The sequence below is a fragment of the Eurosta solidaginis genome, chromosome 1 (genome assembly GCF_040869045.1).
Source record: "Eurosta solidaginis isolate ZX-2024a chromosome 1, ASM4086904v1, whole genome shotgun sequence".
NCBI classification, from domain to species: Eukaryota; Metazoa; Arthropoda; class Insecta; order Diptera; family Tephritidae; genus Eurosta; species Eurosta solidaginis.
In genome coordinates, this window is record NC_090319.1 from 14,358,041 (window position 1) to 14,380,825 (window position 22,785).

The 22,785-nt window shown below is 39.2% G+C and overlaps 3 protein-coding genes across 11 annotated transcripts in view; 1 reads left to right on the forward strand and 2 right to left on the reverse strand.

The window, feature by feature from the left end:
• The window catches only part of LOC137249530 (putative divalent cation/proton antiporter TMEM165), a 54,617-nt gene extending 37,887 nt beyond the window's left edge, over positions 1-16,730 (reverse strand). For 2 of the 9 annotated variants that reach the window (XM_067781202.1, XM_067781133.1), the window contains exon 1: positions 15,188-15,480. The gene's annotated coding sequence lies outside the window, so the exon portion shown is untranslated. The other 7 variants (XM_067781140.1, XM_067781147.1, XM_067781169.1 and 4 more) reach the window with 7 other exon arrangements.
• The window catches only part of LOC137249585 (dipeptidase 1), a 704,181-nt gene that overhangs the window by 86,774 nt on the left and 594,622 nt on the right, over positions 1-22,785 (forward strand). The gene's annotated exons all lie outside the window — the stretch shown is intronic.
• Sdr (Secreted decoy of InR) overlaps positions 20,610-22,785 on the reverse strand; it is a 40,068-nt gene continuing 37,892 nt past the window's right edge. Inside the window, 3 exon segments of the mRNA XM_067781123.1 lie at positions 20,610-21,218; positions 21,220-21,318; positions 22,371-22,396. Of these exon segments, the coding sequence (XP_067637224.1) occupies positions 20,708-21,218; positions 21,220-21,318; positions 22,371-22,396 (636 nt within the window). The 3' untranslated portion in view covers positions 20,610-20,707.

A 22,785-nucleotide genomic window follows, 5' to 3' on the forward strand; every position in this document is an offset into this window, starting at 1 on the left:
GTCTCATTCGATTTTTGGTAACGGTTTTGCAACTCAATTTGGTATATCTGTTTCCTGTGTTCGCTTCCGTATCGCCTCTCTAGAGCGCTCATCAATGTTTCATAGCTGTTCCGTTCGTACTCTGGTACAGCATTCCAGTTGTTCACTGCTGCGGTCTTCTCGAACTTAAAGACCTGGAAAGGAACAGAACCGTCAAAAGATGGAGTTTTTACCTTCGTATTACTCGCTGAAGCAGCCGTACGACTAAGTTGCAACTCCTGGATACGTCCTCTCAAAGCATCCACCTCGGCCTCGATTTTTTCCTCAAACTGCATTATTTTCTCGTCCATACGCTCTTCCAGTTGTGCAGAGACCTGCGATGATCCCTGTGCTGAAATTTGTGCTGACATTTCGGATATTCGTGCGTCTTAAGCTCCAATTTTAGATGTTATGTCTGACGACATCTCTGAGATACGTGTCTCCTGTCATTCCAGTTGGGATGCTATACTTGTCTTCTGGTTTTCCAATTGAGATGACATTTCGTTTGATATTTGTGACGACATTTGCTTCAACACTGCTAGTATCGCGTTAGTGTCAACACTTGCCAATGGATTCGGAGTCTATCTTCTCCTCCATTTTAGTCGGTGACTCTTCCACATCAGGATAAAAGACATACTCGTCCACATTGTTTCCTTCCAACTCCATTACCTCTCGTAGCCGTGCTTGAAGTTCGATCTTATTGCCGTTTGTATTCAATCCACGGTTCTCCAACTCCTTTTTCAGTTGCTGGATCCTTAATTCACTTAACTTTGCCATGTCCAAGTTGTATTCGAAATCTTCCGAATTTATTCAGTAATTCCTCTTCTGACACCAATTGTAACGAATTTAGGGAAATTCCGCTTATATGCAACCTTCTGCTTATGTTCGTATCGCTAAACTGTTGAATAAAATACTCCAATATTCTGTATTACAAAATGGTCTTTATTAGACTACTTTGAAACTACTTCGCAATTAAACTTCACATCGCAACTGATAGCGTGCTTAAATCAAACTGATTACAGATGACTCAGCTTTCGCTGCTTTTATACTCTGTGCCAAAATGTGTAGACATTTCTTCTGCTAGAATTTTCTACTTGGTTACCAGCTATACGCTACCAGCTATAAACTACAGATACACGTTTATAGACTCTCGCATAACAATATGCGCGTGTATATGTAAGTACTACTTCCACCGATGACTACATCTGTATGTGAGTTAACTCTTCGTTGCCTTGTATGTATGTGGGTAAATGATGATTAATGTGCTTATGTAGCTTGCTTAATATTTATGTTGTTGTGCCTTTATTTAATAACCTTAGAGATGGTAATATTCGTCACAATATTTAAGGGGGTTTTCAGATAAAAGTGTTTTCGCCATTTCCTACGCTTATAGATTCACTGACTTCGAAATAATTTTTTCTAGGATTGGTATACAAAAAAATAATTTGCGATAAATTTGTTTGCACTCCACTTCAAGCATCAACGGTAACCCTAAAAAAATCATAGTAAAAACCAAGACACAATAGTTTAGGTCATCAGTCAAAGATTGCCTCGCTTAGAGGGCGGGAATGCTTGTTTGATAACTAATTCGGGTTGAATTTTCACATTTTTAGTATATTCAAGTTTAATGTTTTTTTGATATTTATGTAAAAACATTGTAAGTACTTATTCGGTTTGTTATCGATAAGTTACCGATTTATTGAGTTGGAGCAACAACAACCAGCTATGATAGTTTGTTGTTATTGCAAAGCGGGAAGCATAAATAAATGAAGCAGAAGGCAATTGGAAGAAAGTTGTATAACAGCACAACGTAGTGATGGTCGGATGCGTTTGTAAACCATCCGATCATCGCAGGATTGCGTGTTCAAATCCTACTCCCGAGAGAAAAGGCTTTGAAGAGAAGGTTTAATCGAAACATTTATCGCTTTATCTGTCCTGATGTCGAGTTGTTTACATTTTTTCCCAAACAATTAATATAATTAACGATACATTATTGAAATATAATAGATTTTTCATCGAACAGTTATCGATGTGCTACAAAAAGTTATTGATAACAAATCAACAAAAAGTTATCGACTTGCTTCGAAGTGTTGCCAATATTATCTAAAAACAATCTGCTTTTTATTGGACACTTATCAATTTTATATCGAAAAGTTATCGATTTCGTATAGAAATATTACCAGTTTGTAATCGGTGTGTTATGAGTGACTCATTGGTTAGTTATGAAACAGATACCGATAACACTTCAACATATAATAAAGTAAAAAGAAGTCGATGACAATAACAAGCTATTGATAATCAGCTGATAATAAAAAAATGTCGTCATCGGTTGTTTGAGGGGTATTATCGATGACGATACTCCTTTGCCTGATGTTGATGCGGTACTTTCTGGAAACTGGCATATTAAGTTAAAAGCCCGAACAAATCAGGAAAAATTTGATATGAGCACGTCGAATCTGTATTTTAGTTCCTCCTTACCTCAGGCGTGTCGACTGTGAGCATATGCTAAGCCCCTACGTCTGCGTTAAAGAAAACTGTACCTTTCACAAGAGTTGGTTTCAGGGTTCGGAAAAAGTTTGCAAAAAGAAACCTGGTACTTTCTTACTACGATTTCAAAAAAGAAATTTCGTCAAGTTTTTTATGCCGCCCGAATTTCCGGAAAATTTCTCACTTTACCACTGAGTGTAACTGGAAAACTTATTGGCCAAGAATTTGACTCAATTTGCTCCCACGAACCAAATTCATTGCAAGTGTTTGTTATATTCAAAATATATTGGAAATGCGTGCGTTCTCTTTGCCTTTGGCAATTTTAATATATACAATAACCTGGGTCGATTTGTATGGACGAAAATTAACCGATATCGCGCCATCGATTTTTCGATAGGATTTGGGCTCAGAAAAAAAAGATTCCAATACACATACCCAAAAAAATAAATTTCGAGCCTGTGAAAAAAAAAATGGCGAAAGGGTCAATTTTTCGACCAAAACACTTCCCAAAACCCAAAAAAAAATTTTTTTTTTTCAAAAAACTGTTGTAAAAACGTTGGCGATAACAGGTTTTGAAAAAAATATATTTTTTGGGTTTTGGGGAGTGTTTTGGTCGAAAATTTGACCCTTCCGACATTTTTTTTTTTTTGCAGGCTCGAAAATTATATTTTTGGGTATGCGTAGTGGAACTTATTATTTCCGCGCACGCAATATTAAGATACATTTTTGTGCAAATTGGTATTTGCTTGTATAGCTTAGCTGTTTGATTTAAAATATAAAAATTTCAAGTTATATTAATAATTATTTGTTTGCGGAAATTTTCTCTATATAAGAATCTCAATTTAACGAAATTACAAAATTAATTACACTGAACAACAGCAATTTTTCACAAAGTAACCAAAGTATTTTTCTGAAAGGTGACATCGCGCAAACAGATTTTTCTGAAAAAACAGTACATGTTTTACCTCGGGAACCTTAAAAACTACCCCGAAAGCAGAATTGCATGCCATTCTACACATCCCGCCTGTAGACCTAACGGCCAAAAACATCGCGTTAGGAACGACGCCTCGGGGCAGCTTGAGTGCATGCCTTATAGCGTCATCTAATATCGGGCAAATGGAATATATGGTCCCGTTCCTGAGCTTCGAAAGAGATATTGGGGCCACAATTGAGCCGGAGGGTTGGTGCCGGGGTGCAGAAATGGCAGAACATGCTACACACGTGTATACGGTTGGTTCTAAATTAATGGAAGGGGTTGGGTTTGCTGTTTACTGCGTTGACCCAGAAATAAGTAGATCCTACCAGATTACTGTAGCGTTTTTCGATCGGAAATTATAGCAGTGAGAAAGCAGCAGTCCGGATTTCGTAAGAATCATTCATGTGAAAGTGCAATAAACTTCGTCGTAAGTGAGTGGAAGAAGCGTCCACGAAAAACAATAATAGCAGCGCTATTTCTTGATTTTAAAAGAGCATTTGAAACAATAGACAGAGGTATTCTAATAAAAAAGCTGTATATGTATGGAATAAGAGGAAAAGAGCTACTTTGGTTTAAAGACTACCTTACAAATCGTAGACAGCAAACAAAAATAAAATCCACAAAATCAAGTTTTTCATATGTGAATACGGGGGTGCCCCAAGGATCTCTTCTGGGAGCAATTCTGTTTATAATTTACATAAATGATATAGAAAGTGATATCAAAATCCAAAGTGGTAATGTATGCAGACGATACATTGGTATATACAGAAGCAGAAACAGTGGAAGAATGTAAACGAAAGTTAGAATGTGATATAGATGAAATTATGAAATGGCTTAAAATGAATAGGCTCAAATTGAATGAACAGAAAACAAAAGTAATGGTGATGAATACAAATAGCGAAATAAATTTAGTGATAAATAATACTAGTATTGAGCAAGTAACCAATATGAAATACTTAGGTGTAATAATAGACAATGAGCTCAAATTTAACAATCACGTGGACTATTTGTGTAAAAAAGCTGCAAAAAAATTTTACTTCTTTAGAAGAATACGAAATAAATTAGACACTTTAACAGCAATAAAAATATACAATACAATCATAAAGCCACATTTCACAATTCTTTACACATCTTGTAACCAATCACAAATAGGAAGAATACAGAAATTACAAAACAAATGTATGAGATCAATAATAAAATGCCACAAATACACCCCAATAAGTCACATGCTTGAAACAATGAATTGGCTAAATATTGAGCAAAAACTGATGCTCAATACACTAATAATGATTTTTAAAATTAAACAGAACAGGGCGCCGATGTATTTAACAAGTTGCATTCAGTATGTTAGAGATACACACCAATATGCTGTGCGGAATGCGAATGACTTTCGACTAGGATTACAGCGGACTACTGCAGCCCAAAACACATTATTATATCAGGGCCTTAACATATTTAACTCGTTACCTGATTATATCAAAGGAGAGAATAATATTATGAATTGTAAACGGCTATGTATAGATCTTATTCGAGGCTAAAATACTTTTTCTTACTTTTTACTTTTTATTACTTAATATATATATATATCATACACGTCTGTGAATTGAAAATGAATTTGTGATATTTAAAATTTATTGTGAAATCAAAAAATATGTAAACATATTAATAATAAATATCAATCTATCTATCTATCTATCATCTTCCTGCAAATTGGTGGGACGGGACCTACTTCCCAAAGCAATCGGTTCTATGTACCGGAGCGACTCGGGATTTTTCCCGACCAAGGACTGTCATTTCAGTGTAACCCCATTTAATTTGTTGAATCCCTCCCACGGGACCTACTTGTTTAATGCCGACTCTGAAAGTCATGAGTTTTCACTGAGAAGCTTTTCATGGAAGAAACACACTCGGAGTGCATGCCAAACACTGCCGAAGGGCGACCCCGCTTAGAAACATTCTCTTCTAATTGAAAAAAGTTGTTTCTAAAATTTTGATAGTGCTTTTCCCGAGGTGTGAACCAAGGATCCTCGGTGTGGTAGGTGGAGCACGCTACCATCACACCACGGCGGCCACCGCAAGCAGAAGCGTAATGTAAATGAATTGGTTATGTCTGGTTGACTTCCACTTTTCCTTGTATTTCTTTAATAATTGATAACTTAGTAATCAAAATTAATAAAAAAAAATGGGTAAAAACAAAAAGAGGACCACAAAGACCTTAAAGTTTTGAGCTTAGAAAAGCTTACAGAACGTGACTTTGTGTGTGGGTGGGAAATCTTCAATTTCGAGTGCATTTTGGTTATAAAAAGTTTCCCACTATAAGTGGTTCTTTTGATCAAACAACTCATTCATTCATTCTTTAGAGACTTTTGCAAATAATAATATTTATACGTGTGTATGTTTATGATTTCTGTTTCCGCTATTCAATACTTGTGAGGAAATAGCTTACATACGAAAACAGAGTACCTTGCATACATTGCATATTCTACTGCAAAATTACATAACTGCTCCAATTACAAGTTCCTACTTCTAAACAATAAAAATTACTTAAGAAACTTTATACTACGAAATTGGAGTATTTACAAGTTTACTATTATCAAAACAATGTAGGTATGTATGTATTAGACTGGGTCGGTCATAATACAAAATAAAAAAGTTGCAAAAAACCGCCCCTAAATTTAAAGCTTACATATAACTAGAGAGTCGTTCATATTATAATTAACATGGTTATTTGACATTCTATTTTTGGAATAGGAACATCATTAAAAACTGGTTAAAGAGTTCTGCACAATTGCTGATGACTTACTTTGTTCGCAACTTGTTTTGTTTGGGGAGTGTTATCGATGTTGATGGTCCTTTGCAGGATATACATTAGGCCGGGTCGATTTGTGGTGAGGCAAAAAAATCGCCCATTGCTCTGTGAAAATCATATTCTAGGGATCAAAATAAGAAACTTTGCCGAAGGAACCATACCTCTAAAACGAATTCTGATGTCCCCCCTTTGGGTCGTAGGCGCAAATTTTGAAAAATCCCACTTTGAAATGCCTATGTTTTTATACTCAGTTGAGCAGAGCTCCTAGAGTATATTAAGTTTGATTGGATAACGGTTGGTTGTACATATATAAAGGAATCGAGATAGATATAGACTTCCATATATCAAAATAATCAGGATCGAAAAAAAATTTTATTGAGCCATGTCCGTCCGTCCGTCCGTCCGTTAACACGATAACTTGAGTAAATTTTGAGGTATCTTGATGAAATTTGGTATGTAGGTTCCTGAGCACTCATCTCAGATCGCTATTTAAAATTAACGATATCGGACTATAACCACGCCCACTTTTCGATATCGAAAATTTCGAAAAACAGAAAAAGTGCGATAATTCATTACAAAAGACAGATAAAGCGACGAAACTTGGTAGATGAGTTGAACTTATGACGCAGAATAGAAAATTAGTAAAATTTTGGATAATGGGCGTGGCGCCGCCCACTTTTAAAAGAAGGTAATTTAAAATTTTGCAAGCTGTATTTTGGCAGTCGTTGAAGATATCATGACGAAATTTGGCAGGAGCGTTACTCCTATTACTATATGTACGCTTAATAAAAATTAGCAAAATCGGAGAAAGACCACGCCCACTTTAAAAAAAAAATTTTTTTAAAGTAAAATTTTAACAAAAAATTTAATATCTTTACAGTATATAAGTAAATTATGTCAACATTCAACTCCAGTAATGATATGGTGCAACAAAATACAAAAATAAAAGAAAATTTCAAAATGGGCGTGGCTCCGCCCTTCTTCATTCAATTTGTCTAGGATACTTTTAACGCCATAAGTCGAACAAAAATTAGCCAATCCTTTTGAGGGGTATAGGCGTTAGGGCATAGATTTTATGACATTAACTGTTTTCTGTGAAAATGGGCGAAATCGGTTGATGCCACGCCCAGTTTTTATACACAGTCGTCCGTCTGTCCTTCTGCATGGCAGTTAACACGATAACTTGAGCAAAAATCGACATATCTTTAATGAACTTAGTTCACGTGCTAACTTGAACTCACTTTATCTTGGTATGAAAAATGAACGAAATCCGACTATGACCACTCCCACTTTTTCGATATCGAAAATTACGAAAAATGCCATAATTCTATACCAAATACGAAAAAAGGGATGAAACATGGTAAGGTAATTGGATTGTTTTATTGACGCGAAATATAACTTTAGAAAGAACTTTATAAAATGGTTGTGACACCTACCATATTAAGTAGATGAAAAAGTTCTGCATGGCGAAATAAAAAACCCTTAAAATCTTGGCAGGTATTACATATATAAATAAATTATCGGTATCCAACAGATGATGTTCTGGGTCACCCTGGTCCACATTTTTGTCGATATCTGGAAAACGCCTTCACATATACAACTACCACCACTCCCTTTTAAAACTCATTAATACCTTTAATTTGATACCCATATCGTACAAACTCATTCTAGAGTCACCCCTGGTCCACCTTTTACCATTTACGTCCGCCTATAGAACTAAGCCCCACGCCCTTTTATTCATTTGATATTCTAAAGTCACCCCTGGTCCACCTTTATGGCGATATCTCGAAAAGGCGAACACCTATAGAACGAAGGCCCACTCCCTTTTAAAAATACTTATTAACACCTTTCATTTGATACCCATATCGTACAAAGTCTAGGGTCACCCCTGGTCCACCTTTATTGCGATACCTCGAAAAGGCGTCCACCTATAGAACTAAGGCCCACTCCCTTTTAAAATACTCATTAACACCTTTCTTTTGATACCCATATTGTACAAACAAATTCTAGGGTCACCCCTGGTCCACCTTTATGGCTATATCCCTAAATGGCGTCCACCTATAGAACTATGGCCCACTCCCTCATAAAATACTCTTTAATGCCTTTCATTGTCATACATACACATTCCAGGGTTTCCCTCGGTTCATTTTCCTACATGGTTATTTTCCCTTATGTTGTCACCATAGCTCTCAACTGAGTATGTAATGTTCGGTTACACCCGAACTTAACCTTCCTTACTTGTTTCTTTTTGGAGTTTATTTTTCTCTTAGAAATTTATTTAGTGTCAGAACATATGTAAATGAAAAAATGAATTTAACTTAGTAATAGAAAAGAAATTAAAAAAATTTTTAGAAATTAGCGTTTTTACAACCCCCTTTTAAAACCAAGGCATCACTGTGCTGCATTTGCATGTCGTAAACATAGTTGTGTGGGTTTTATATTCAACCGTTTTAAAAAATGAAGGTATCACTGTGACACAATTGCAGATCGTAAAATTGCTTGTGTTGTTTTTTTTTAAGCCACCACAAGACACAGCAGGTAGAATTGAAACTGCCCCTACCCAAAAGTTCGACCCAAAAGGGGGACAACAGAGTTCGTTTTAGAGGTATGGTTCCTTCGGCAGTTCCTAGTTTCTTATTTTGATCTCTAAAATACGATTTTCACAGAGCAATGAGCGATTTTTAAATCGACCCGCCCTAATATACATACATACATAGATCCGGTAAGTTCCGGTAACAAAGCACCATAAAGATACTAGCCCAACAATCTCGGCAACGATTTATATAACCATATTAAACCTTCTTGGCCATCCCGCCCCCATGAGGAACTTGGGGTCGCCAGAGCTTCGGTTGTTAATGAGACAGGAATCGCCCCGGATAGGTGAGGTTGACAATTGGGATGGAGAAGCTATATATTGCGCTGGCAACCCCTTGAGAGGGTTGCGTTACACAACCCCTTGAATCAATTTGGTATTTTAGTCGCCTCTTACGACAGGCGTGTCTACCGCGGGTATATTCTAAGCCCCCTAACATGGTGGTTTTATTCGTTGCTGTCGGAGAGTTGTTGTTGTTGTTGTTGTTGTAGCAATGCTCGCCCCACCTAATAGCCGCGACCGATCACAAATTGTCATCAATATCCTCTAACGGGAGTCCAAGGAAACGTGCCGTTTCAACAGGGGTGGACCATAAGGAAAGGGGTGTTAGAGGCGTTGGTTCCACATTACAATTAAAGAGATGGTTGGTGTCATGTGGGGACACATTGCAAGCAGGGCATACATTTTGTATGTCGGGGTTGATTCTGGATAGGTAAGAGTTTAACCTGTTACAGTATCCAGAACGAAGTTGAGCAAGAGTGACACGCGTTTCCCTGGGGAGTATGCGTTCCTCTTCTGCGAGTTCTGGATATTTTTCTTCAAGTACTGGATTCACCGGGCAATTCCCGACATAAAGGTCCGACGCCTGTCTATGGAGTTCACCAAGGACCTGCTTGTGTTTTTCCGCTTCATACGGCTGGGTTCTCAGGTGCCGTATTTCCTCAAAATGCTTACGGAGATGACTCCTTAGGCCCCTAGGCGGTGCTGGTTCGTCAATCAGATGTCTGTTGGGATGCCCAGGTTTCTGGGTATTCAACAGAAACTGTTTGGTCAGCATCTCATTTCTCTCCCTGATGGGGAGTATTCTCGCCTCATTATGCAGATGGTGTTCTGGGGACATAAGAAGACAGCCCGTGGCGATTCTGAGAGCAGTATTTTGGCAGGCCTGTAGTTTCTTCCAGTGGGTGGTTTTTAGGCTTGGCGACCATATGGGTGACGCGTAGCACGTAATCGGCTGGCTAATTGCTTTGTATGTGGTCAAGAGCGTTTCTTTATCTTTTCCCCAGGTACTGCCAGCAAGGGATTTGAGGATTTTATTACGGCTCTGAATTCTTGGAACAATTGCGGTTGCGTGCGCACCAAAATGTAGATCCTGATCAAACGTCACACCCAAGATTTTGGGGTGTAGGACAGTCGGTAGCGTAGTGCCATCGACGTGGATGTTCAATATGGTCGACATTTGGGGCGTCCATGTTGTAAATAAGGTCGCGGAAGATTTAGTCGGTGACAATGACAGGTTTCGCGAGGCGAAAAAACTGGAGAGATCAGGGAGATAGCCTTTTATTTTATTGCATAGCTCATCGATCTTTGGGCCTGGGCCTGTGGCCATTATTGTGCAGTCATCGGCGTAGGAAACGATTGTGACTCCTTCCGGTGGTGAAGGTAGCATAGATATGTAGAAATTAAACAAAAGCGGGGATAGGACACCACCCTGTGGCACCCCTTGTTTAATTCTCCTTTGTTTTGATGTTTCGATTCTGAATTGCACCGATGCCTGCCGACCACCCAGATAATTTGCGGTCCACCTTTTAAGACATGGGGGAAGGGTAGACCCTTCCAGGTCTTCCAGTAACGAGCCATGGTTGACCGTATCAAAAGCTTTTGATAGGTCTAACGCTACGAGTACTGTTCTATGGTGGGGATATTGATTCAAACCGCAATTTATCTGGGTGCTAATGACATTTAGCGCGGAGGTAGTGCTATGGAGTTTTCTGAAGCCATGCTGATGAGGGGCTAGCTGCAAATGTGCTTGGAAATGAGGGAGCAAAATGGCTTCAAGCGTTTTTGCCACTGGTGATAGGAGAGATATCGGACGATATGACTCACCTACGTTAGCTGGTTTCCCAGGCTTTAGTAGCGGGACCACCTTGGCCATTTTCCATTTCTCGGGTATGACAAAGGTGGAAAGAGACAGGTTGAAGACATGCGCTAAATATTTGAAACCCTCTTTCCCTAGGTTTTTAAACATCGGCATGGCTATGCCGTCTGGGCCCACTGCTTTGGATGGTTTAGCGCGACCAATGGCGTCCTCAACCTCTCTAGCGGTGATGGTAATTGGTGACGCGCTGAGTTTGTGTTTATGTGCACGTCTATTGGCTCTCCGTCTATCTTTGTCGACCGTAGGATGCATTATATATTGTCGGCAGAAAGCGCTCGCGCATTTTTTCGCATCCGACAGCACCTTATCGCCAAAGGCGATGGAAACTTTGTCTTTGTGCTTAGACGGATTCGATAGGGACTTTACGGTGGACCAAAGTTTACCTACACCGGTAGAGAGGTTACAACCTCTTAGGTGCTCTTCCCATTTCGCCCGCTTGTGTTCGTCCACAAGCAATCTGATGCGTTGGTTTATATCCCTTATTTGGGGGTCGCCTGGATCAAGCTGTCTTATAAGGTCGCGTTCCCTCGCTAAGCTCGCGGCCTCCGCCGGGAAGTGGGGCCGGATTTCGGGAATTCTCCCGGCGGGAATGAAATGTGCCGAGGCGGATTCAATGACCTTACGGAAGGCACGCTCCCCTTGGCGGGCATCAGTCGGGATAGGGAGGGCAGCAAAGCTGCTGTCTGTTGCAGATTTATATTCTTCCCACTTTCCTTTTTTGAAGTTTATGAAAGTGCGTTTTTCGGTGACGATGAAGTCGGCGGTACGCTCGAACGAAATAAGTATGGGCAGGTGGTCGGATGCCAATGTTACCATCGGCTGCCAGTTGACGCAGTTTACGAGTTCTGCGCTCACGATTGAGATATCTGGCGAGCTATGACAGCTTCCTACCATACGTGTGGGGGCGTCTCCGTTAATTGTGCAGAACGTCGTTTCGTCTATTTGATCCGCCAACATCTCACCCCTACTGTCCGCCCGCAAGTTTGAATGCCATAGGTCGTGATGGGCATTGAAATCGCCTAAGATAATGCGATTGTTGCCAGTGAGTAAGGCCTCGATATTAGGGCGGTATCCACTGGGGCAACAGGTGACAGGAGGGATGTAGATGTTGATGATTTCTAGATTTGCATCGCCTGACCGGACAGATAGGCCTTGACGTTCTAAGACATTGTCACTGCGGTCGATGCCAGGATCAAATATATGATATTGCACAGATTGGTGTATAATAAACGCGAGGCCGCCTCCATTTCCGCTCTCGCGGTCTTTCCTGTGGACATTATAAACAGAGCAGGTCTGCAATGCAGATCTTGCTGTGAGTTTAGTCTCTTGAATCGCAGCAATGCGGATGTTGTGCCGCTTCATGAAATCGACTATCTCCGTAATCTTCCCAGTTAGTCCATTACAGTTGAACTGCAGAATTCTGAAGTGCATGAGGGGTGACGCCGCCACTCTAGGGGTAAGTGAGGGGTGACTACGCCTAGGTTGTGGAAGGCCAGGACGCAATTGCTGTTGTGGCCTTGGGACTGGGCGCCCTTGGGCAAGCATTGGGGTACCCGGATGATTTGGGTTTGCGACCTGGCAACATGGCGCGATGAAACCCGTCGAGGGGTTGCCGTCGCGGAGACCAGAACATCTAGGAAAGTGGCACCACCCAAGGCAGGAGCTGCATTGAGCGGATGTCGCAAACCTATATATTCTGTGCTGGCAGACGGTGCAAACGGAGGCAGGGACTAAGAGTCTGTTTCCCTGACCTGCACGATTGCTGCCAGAAAAGCGGGGAGGAGAAGAAGACGGGGGCAGGGGCTGATGCTCAGCATTGCTACCACCTCTACTACGAAGGTAGTAGTTATGAGTGGTATCAGCTGTTTGAGTTGTTGGCGCCGTGGGGCGCGAGCAGCAGCGGGTACTTGTTGTGGCTTGCTGAGCAGCGAAGCTACTGGAAGGTAGTGGGGATACGCTTAGGCGTAGACTACGGGACGCCCTTGGGCGTGAGCAGCAAGGAGCCACAAAAGATTTATAAAAGTTACGTGGACGTCGGGTTTTTTGGATCAAGCCCAGAACAACCTGTCCGATGCAACCATCCCTTGCACGAGACACACTGAACAGAGTATGACCGTCCTAAAAAGATTCTTTTCTGGCAAATGCAGCAAAACCATTTCTCGGGACCGGGGTAAGGAGACGGACCCGGATTGGGTTCGATACCTTCCCGGAGTAAGAGAATATGTAGCAGTCCTGCTGCAAGGAGCTGCTGGGAGGATGACAATTTGTGGGAGGGACGAAACAAATTAAATGGGGTCACACTGAAATGACAGTCCTTGGTCGGGAAAAATCCCGAGTCGCTCCGGTACATAGAACCGACTGCCTTGTCGGAGAGTTCGACATCAAGCTTTAAACAACATTATCATCCACTACTCGCGACACTGTTCGACACATTTTACTTCAGTAACGGGTTTGGTTGGTTTTCCTATTTTCAAAAGTTTATGTTGTTGTTGTTGTTGTTGTAGCGATAAGGTTGCTCCCCGAAGGCTTTGGGGAGTGTTATCGATGTGCTGGTCCTTTGCCGGATACAAATCCGGTACGCTCCGGTACCATAGCACCATTAAGGTGCTAGCCCGACCATCTCGGGAACGATTTATGTGGCCACATTAAACCTTCAGGCCATTCCCTCCCTCTCTACCCCAAAGTTCCATGAGGAGCTTGGGGTCGCCAGAGCCTCATCTGTTAGTGAAACAGGATTCGCCGCGGATAGGTGAGGTTAACAATTGGGTTTGGAGAAGCTATATATTGCGCTGGCAACCTGAAAGGTTGCGCTACACAGCCCCTTGAATCTGGTAGTTTAGTCGCCTCTTACGACAGGCATACCTACCGCGGGTATATTCTGATCCCCTAACCCGCTGGGGTTTCAAAAGTTTATCTTTCATTAGAGCACTATATCGCTCAACTAGCCTCAACTCAAGATAAAATGTACGTTGATATCTTCCAACCTCATTTAGGTGACACCAGCATAATGTACTGGACCAAAGCCCGGTTAAAATATAATTAATAACGTCTTCAGGAAATGAAAGCCATTTAATTGAGAAAAGAGTTCTCAAAAATTATTAAAATAACAGGAAATTTAAACGTTACAGTTGTTTATATATTCTTTGTCCTTTTTGGAACTACTACGGCACCTTTTCGTAACCATTTCTATACTATATCGGAACCAATTCGAAACGATTTCAATACCGCTTCCGGGGTGTTTTAGGTATCGTTTCGGGACAGCTGCAGTAAACGGTACTATTTTGAAAGTTTAATATGGTAGTAATATTAATCGTTCCCGAGATCAGCGGGCTAGTTACTTAAACGTATGGGATCAATATCCGACAAGGTTTCATCAACATCGATAACACTCCCCAAAATCTTCGAAAGTGCCTTTATCGGACATGGCAAGGCCTGCCGTGTATGGAAATGTGGTAATAATTTAAGGGCCATTAATGGTGACTTATAACCATAACCAGACAAAACAGCTGATCGCACCTACCTTATGGGAATCAATGTAATCGATTAATGGTGCCATACCATAACGGTAACGCCATAACCATACCATAGCCAACCAATTGGTTTTTGGTTTCTCGCCATATCCATAACCTAAAAATATATGAGTTGGTGAATTTAATTTTTTATTCATTGTTTTGGATACGTTATGACTAAGAGACTTATTTTTTGTGGAATATGTTTGTAATTTTTGGCGTTTTCTTCATTTTTATGAAATTTTCACGATTATCTAGGTTAAGGCACCATTAATCGATTACATTGGAGATGGTTATGGATATGGGTATGGTTGCAACTATGCGTTAGGGTTAAGGATGTTTAATTGGCCCTTTAATCCTTTGTAATTTTAATGGACCCTATTTTCTAGCAATTTGTATATAACACACTTTTGATTGTACGCATGTTATAAGTCGACCACCTTTCTTTTATGATTTGCTACCTTGAACTTAATTATGTATTTCATATTACTTATTATAACCTTCAGAAAGCGTTTCAAATTAAGTTTCTCTAGTAAGTGTATATACCTTTATGTTTACTAGTCAATTTTGGCCGCTAATACTTAACACATAATAAATAAAATGGTTTATTTTCTAAATAAATTCTCTCTGCTCCTACCTGAATGTAAACAAACTTCTCACTCAATGTTCTTGCCTTCACATTATTAATAGCAAATTCAAAATTCGATTTTGTTGACCAATTTATATTTGCCTAGTTGTTTTATACACATACAAATATGCCCATTGATACAATAGAGTGCCCATGTGAAACAGCCATGGTACAGACGCATGGGTAGAGACAATTTTTAAAAAGCTGTTCCATACATAATTCATAGATTTATCGCAATAAACTATTTCAGGCTCTCTCTAAACGGTAGATAAGGTTCTGCTGCAATTATCCATGTAGCTAAAAGTCATCTTTGGCTAAAAGTATTGATTTTTACAAGAATTGGATTTTACTTTCCCAAAGCACAACTGTCAAGCCAGAATTAATAAATTTGATGTCGCGACCCATCACAAATTGTCATCAATATCCTATAACGGGAGTCCAAGGAAATTTGCCGTTTCAACAGGGGTGGACCATAAGGAAAGGGGTGTTAGAGGCGTTGGTTCCACATTACAATTAAAGAGATGGTTGGTGTCATGTGGGGACACATTGCAAGAGGGGCATACATTTTGTATGTCGGGGTTGATTCTGGATAGGTAAGAGTTTAACCTGTTACAGTATCCAGAATGAAGTTGAGCAAGAGTGACACGCGTTTCCCTGGGGAGTATGCGTTCCTCTTCCGCGAGTTTTGGATAATTTTCTTTAAGTACTGGATTCACCGGGCAATTCCCGGCATAAAGGTCCGACGCCTGTTTATGGAGTTCACCAAGGACCTGCTTGTTTTTTCACTTCATACGGCTGGGTTCTCAGGTGCAGTATTTCCTCAAAATGCTTACGGAGATGACTCCTTAAGCCCCCAGGCGGTGCTGGTTCATCAATCAGATGTCTGTTGGGATGCCCAGGTTTCTGGGTATTCAACAGGAACTGTTTGGTCAGCATCTCATTTCTCTTCCTGATGGGGAGTATTCTCGCCTCATTATGCAGATGGTGTTCTGGGGACTATTTGATGAATATATTGCGCGAACCTCATACTCTTCACCACATTCAATGGCGTTTCATGGGGTTTCTTGGCATTCACGGTAATTTTATACGACAGCATGACACTGCTAATACGCGTCCAAAAATTAGGATGACGCTGATTTAATTTTAAATAAAAAAAATTTTGTACGAGTATAGGTTTGTCTTGATGGCAGAGAAACTTAGCAGTGTGTATATTCTTTGGTGAAGCGGGAGGTGGCCCAGCACAAATTAAATAAATTGGCTTTTGGTTTTCTGACGTAAATTGCCCGCGATCATACACAATCACAAATATTGATATACACATAAAACTTTTTCTGTAGATCTTTCTTTGAAAACTTCACGATGAAGTGGTTTTAAGAGACTTCCTGAATAACTGTTAGTTTCTTAGAGCTTAATGTAATTAACTATTTAATAATTTATTACAATTTGCTTCATTTTACACTTGCACTTACTTTGACTTTTTCTTCTACTGAAAGATTGCCAATTTTAGCGTTGCCAACATAAGCGTATGCAAGCTAACAGCTGTCAGATGTGACAGTGGTCAACTTGTGGTTGCCATCACAACAAAAGCTCTGTTCAGAGTGCTTTAATTATTAAATTTCATAATAAACATTGTGAATAGCACAAGTGGGATATATTCAGAAAGCTGCTATTGGGTTCTCATTTGAGAACATTCGTGGGGGATTTATTTACTTATTTATTTATTTCTTCTATGCTCCGCCATATTGAACATTCTGTGAAAACTCTGCCAGGATTTTTAAGAGTATACTATATTGGCAACCTGTCAGACGGTTGACGGATAAGATATTTGCCATCATCCGGTGGCAAAATACTGAGCCAGATAAATAATTTTGCACGTAAATGTAACAACAACGATTTGAGCCAGATAAATCCAGATAGAAGTCTGGTTCAATTTGTGAGCCAGATAATTTGTTAATTACTTCTTTTTAGTTTGGTAACGCTGCCTTTAATGAACCTACTTTTTCAAAAATAGATGTCGTTGCTTAGCCTTTCGCCGTATGAGTTAAATGAAAAACAGCGGCGGCATCTGCCTATCATATTTCACGTGTGCGAAAATTTCATGACATCCCCTGCAAAAATTGTTGTATTACGTGTTCCATTTTCTTCATGTTGGAGTATTCTCCTTTGCAATACGTTTGCGGACCACCATCAGCCGATCATTGCTCGTTTTTTAACGACAGTGATCACGACTCGATGACGATCGAACAGAGTTGCCAAAAGTAAAATATTGCATGCAAATAACTAATAATAAAATTTTACTTTGGCAACTCTGATAAAATGCAACAGCGCACTGGTTTTATGTATACATATTATATTAGTTTTTTTATTCACGTATGCGTATTATATTAGTTTCTTTATTCACGCAAATGCTAAATAACATAAGAATATTCGTAGTATAAAATATAAAAGTTGTATTGCCCCTCTTCATTTACTGTCATTTTAAATTAAATTCACTTCGATAATTCTTTCCTACACAATTCCTCTTTAGTACTTTGGCATATGATCCTCTGTGGGTGCTCCATGGAGTACAACAGTGAAAGTACTTTGGAAAGTACTCTCACGTATGTACTCTATGGATTACTCACAAAGCGAGAGTGGGATCACCTACTCCTCTCCTAGGACATCGCAATGTTAATTGGATCACATTTTTTGTATGAATACATATTAGATTTGGAGCAGTCCTATACTCTCAAAGGAGTATTCCTTACATTATTTACATATAGAGTACTCGCGTTTTTTGAAGGGTTTGCTTCTCAAGTCTCTCAATGATCCAGAGCATTCCCGTGAGAATTGAGCGTGAGCCGGAGCTGTAAAACTCACTGGAAGACGGCAATTCACTTATTTTATACACAATTATAGATGTGCACTCAATAAACAGGTAACGCCAAAACAATACAAAAAAAAAATGTTTAACTAAAAAACGTAAGTTTTTCTATGCGTTGCCAATCTGTAATTCCAATAGCCCATAGGAAACCTTCGGCTGTATGTATTTAAAATTAACGTTAAAGATTTTTCACAATGTTTTTATATAATAACGAATTCGTTTCGTTTGCCGGCGAAATGACATGAAATAATTTCTTAAAGCTAATTTTGCTCGTTAATGAATTGAAGTGGTTCCGTAGTAGTTTGTTGAGCATCCCTCATCCAATCTTTTCGCCACGTTACAAAGCATTCTATGTATATCCGACATAAAGAGGGATTCTCAAAAACGCTATGATCGCGTCGCGAAGTGAAAATATTTTTTCCTCAGCGTGCTTTGCACACAGAGTATATTAACTTTGATTGGATAACGGTTGGTTGTACAGGTATAAAGGAATCGAGATAGATATAGATTTCCATATATCAAAATCATCAGTACCGAAAAGAATTTTCATTGAGCCATGTCCGTCCGTCCGTCCGTTAACACGATAACTTGAGTAAATATTGAGATATCTTCACCAAACACGAGCTTATCTGGACCAAGAATAGATTGGTATTGAAAATGAGCGAAATCGGATGATAACCACGCCCACTTTTTATATATATAACATTTTGGAACAACAAAAAACCTGATTATTTAGTAAATAATACACCTAGGTTGTTGAAATTTGACATGTGGACTGATATTGAGACTCTTGTGTGAGCGACGGCAACTTTGCCAATACCACACCAACTGGCAACGCTACCCCAATTGTCAAACAGATGGATACATAAACGAAAGAAGAAGAAGAAAGATATACTTAGACCATTGTGAACGATGACAAAGTGTGATCTCTTATCTGTCAACAGCTTGATAGGCTGTTCAATATGGCTACTTTTCAGCGTTTTGACAGGCTGTTCAATATTGGCGGCGCCTATCTTCAGCGGGTGATAGAAAGAGATACAGAATGAGACAGCGATAGTCAAATACGAATCAGGTGATGCAATCATTTTGGAATTTTGAAGTTTATGCAGAAGAGATCACACTTTGTCATCATTCACAATGACTTAGACAACGAACGTGTCATACACCACGCCTTCAATACATTTATTTCATTTTATTAAACTTATACATATATTCATGTAAATTTCAAAACCTTAATCAATAAACTTAATTTTTGATATCACACAAACAATTGTGTGCCTACACTTGATAAAAATTTGAAAAAAAAAAATTTTTTAAATGGGCGCGGCACTGCCCACTTGTGATAAAATCAATTTTACAAATATTATTAATCATAAATCAAAAATTGTTAAACCTATCATAACAAAATTAGGCAGAGAGTTTGCCTTTACTATAAGGAATGCTTGGAAGAAAAATTTACGAAATCGGTTTAGGACCACACCCACTTTTATATAAAATATTTTTTAAAGGGTAGTGGACGAATAAAATAAGCTATATCTTTTCAAAAAAGAGATTTATATCAATGGTATTTCATTCCCCAAGTGGATTTATAACAGTAAGTAGGAAAAACTTAAAATTTAAAAAATTGGGCGTGTCACCGCCCTTTTATGATTAAGCAATTACCTATGTTTCGGGAGCCATAACTCGAAGAAAAAATTACGGATCGTAATAAAATTGGGTAAAAAAATTTTCCCTATGGAAGGAAATATTTCTAGAAAAATGGACGAAATCGGTTAAAGACCACGTCCACTTTTATATAAAAGATTTTTAAAAGGGTCGTAGACGAAAATAATAAGCTATATCTTACGAAAAAGAGCTTTGTATCAATAGAATTTTACTTTCTAAATTGAATTATAACATTAAATTGGAAAACACTAAAATTTTTGAAAATGGGTGTGGCACCGCCCCTTTTATGACTAAGCAATTTTATATATTTCGGTAGCCAAAACTCGTAGAAAAATTAACATATAGTAATGAAATTGTGTACACATATTTTCCTTATATCAGAAAATATTTCTAAAAAGATGGACGGGATCGGTTAAAGACCACGGCAACTTAGTCGTAGACTAGAATAACAAGCTATAACTTAGCAAAAAATAAATTTGAATCAATGATATTTCACTTATCAAGTTTTATTGTAAGAGGAAGTGGGGAGACATTTTTTTTTAAACGGGCCGTGCCACGTGTTATGTAGAAAAGTAATTTATCTGAAATGAAATGTACAATTGAAGCTCACGCTGAGTATATAATGTTCGGTTACACCCGAACTTAGACACCCTTACTTGTTTTAAATAAATTTGAGCTTTTTTGTTTGATTATTTTTCTCACTTCATTATTTCACATTACAAGAATGTTCCCCTCAGAAGGAGCAAAAATGTATTTGACGACTGTTTGATTTTATTATTCTCGAGCCGCATAGACGGGCGGCAGCTAAGTTGGTATGGCACTGTATTATCAATCCTCGCGCCCTACTTTATCGACATATATTAAACCGAAGCCGGAAGTGATTGCTGCAATTAAAAAATTTGTTCCAATGTACATTACATCTAGTTTATTTAAATAGCTGTATTTATTTTAATGTTTACTTCTCACAATAGCTTTAAGCCGATTTCTGTCTTTTAAACATTTCAATTTGTATTTGCATCATTGAGGATATATTGTTGCATACTCATCGTTTGTGCAAGAACATTTGTCTCGGGTCCGCAGGCATTCTCCAAGTTTGCTACACAAGCACGTACCGAAATGCGATAACTTTGATTCTTTTCGAGTGTGCTTAACTTGTAAAAATGTATATGACCTTTGACTTCTATGCCCTCATATATTTCCATTTGTTGACAATTGTGCTGCAATGGATACTGAACAGAGGGATTAGGAAACGAACATACGGGTCGTGGTTTTATTATTGTAAAGTTATCAGGTCCAGTATCTTGTGTTCTCAGTGCAATTTCTTCTTGTCGCTTATTAAATAAGTGCAAATTACGCATTGCCGCATATAAATTTGGATCACCTTCAAGATCGTGATCATCATCCTCGTCTTTAGTTTCGATTTTCTTTTTTGCGCTTTTTGCTCTTCCTTCGGTGTCTGCTTGCGGTTTGCCTTCACTATCAGTTATTTTGCGTATTTTGCGTATTTTTTTTAGTTGTATCCAAGAAAGCATTGATCGTATTGGGAGTTGTTGCCCTTTGACGAGCACAGTTTGAATCAAAATCTCGCAAGCTAACATTGCGTTGAATGCGCCTTTTGTCGTCGATTTTACTGAAATCGAAATAAAGTTTGTCTCACAATTAGAGTGTGTAAGTAGTCTTATAAAACGGTTTAGTGCTAGCTGATAGGAAGTATGCCCGAAGGTTCCACCTTGAAGGAGGGAAAATTTTTTCTTTTGCCTATATAGTAAGGGAGATGACGTATGAAACACATATTAAGGAGTGCAAAAAATACGTTCCTTCATACGACAAGATGATATGTAAAAGCAGTTATCTGCAACAAAAAAAAAAAAAAAAAAAAAAAATAACAAAGCGCCGGGAAATGACGGATGATCTTCCGAGCTGTTCAAAGACGGAAGCGAAGAGTTGATAAAGAGCACGCACCTGCTCTTCAACAATATATTGGCCAGATTGGAGTGTAAGAGTGCTCTACCCTAATACGATTTTATTATTGTTGTTGTAGCGATAAGGACACTCCTCGAAGGCCGTGGGGAGTGTTATCGGTGTTGATGGTCCTTGCCGGATGCAAATGCAGTACGTTCCGGTAACAAGCACCATGAAGGTACTAGCCCTACCATATCGGGAACGATTTGGTGTGACCAAATGAAACTTTCTAGGCCATACCGCCCTCCCACCCCCTAGATCCATGAGGAATTCGGCGTCGCCACAGCCCCGGCTGTTAATGAAACAGGATTCGCCTCGGGTGGGTGAGGTTGACAATTGGGTTGGAGAAGCTATATATTGCGCTGGCAACCTCTTGAGAGGGTTGCGCTACACAACCCCTTGAATCAATTTGGTACATTACTCACCTCTTACGATAGGCATACCTACCGCGAGTATATTCAAAGCCCCCCAACCCGCCGGGGGTAATACGATTTTGTTGTTGTAATCGTAAAAGAACTCCACGAAGATTTAGGGGAATTGCCGGATATGCATTAAAAATAATAACAATTTTTTTTAACCCCTTGAACTCTCGGTGTATCTCTTACGATAGAGAACGCTATCCCGTTGTCCGATTATTATTACGCATAAGTTTTCTTTTAGCTTAATGTGCGACAAACTGAACCGCAAAATCTATGGATCGACTGGCCCCTATCAGTGCGGCTTGAAACCTGGTAAATCTCTCTGGTAATTTTCTCGATACACTAAATACTGGAGAAGTCCCAAGAACGACTCTTACCATCTCTTTATAGACTTCAAAGCAGCACTTGAGAGCCCGAAAAGAGTTGGCTTTATGGTCTCGTATCTGAACTTGTAAATATCGTTGAGTCACAGCATCAACCAAACGAGGTTTCTTACCAGGCAACTACCTATCTTGCGATTTCTATAAAGTGTATTTAAAGTACAAAGCCGCAGAAAAAGTCGAGTAACTTGGCGGCAGCACATACATAGGGAAAGGATAAAAACACCGCACTCAGAACTGACACGGGATGTCTCCTTATGATCCCTAAACATCACATACAATAAGCATAGGAGGAAAATAAAATGCCGAGCACACATT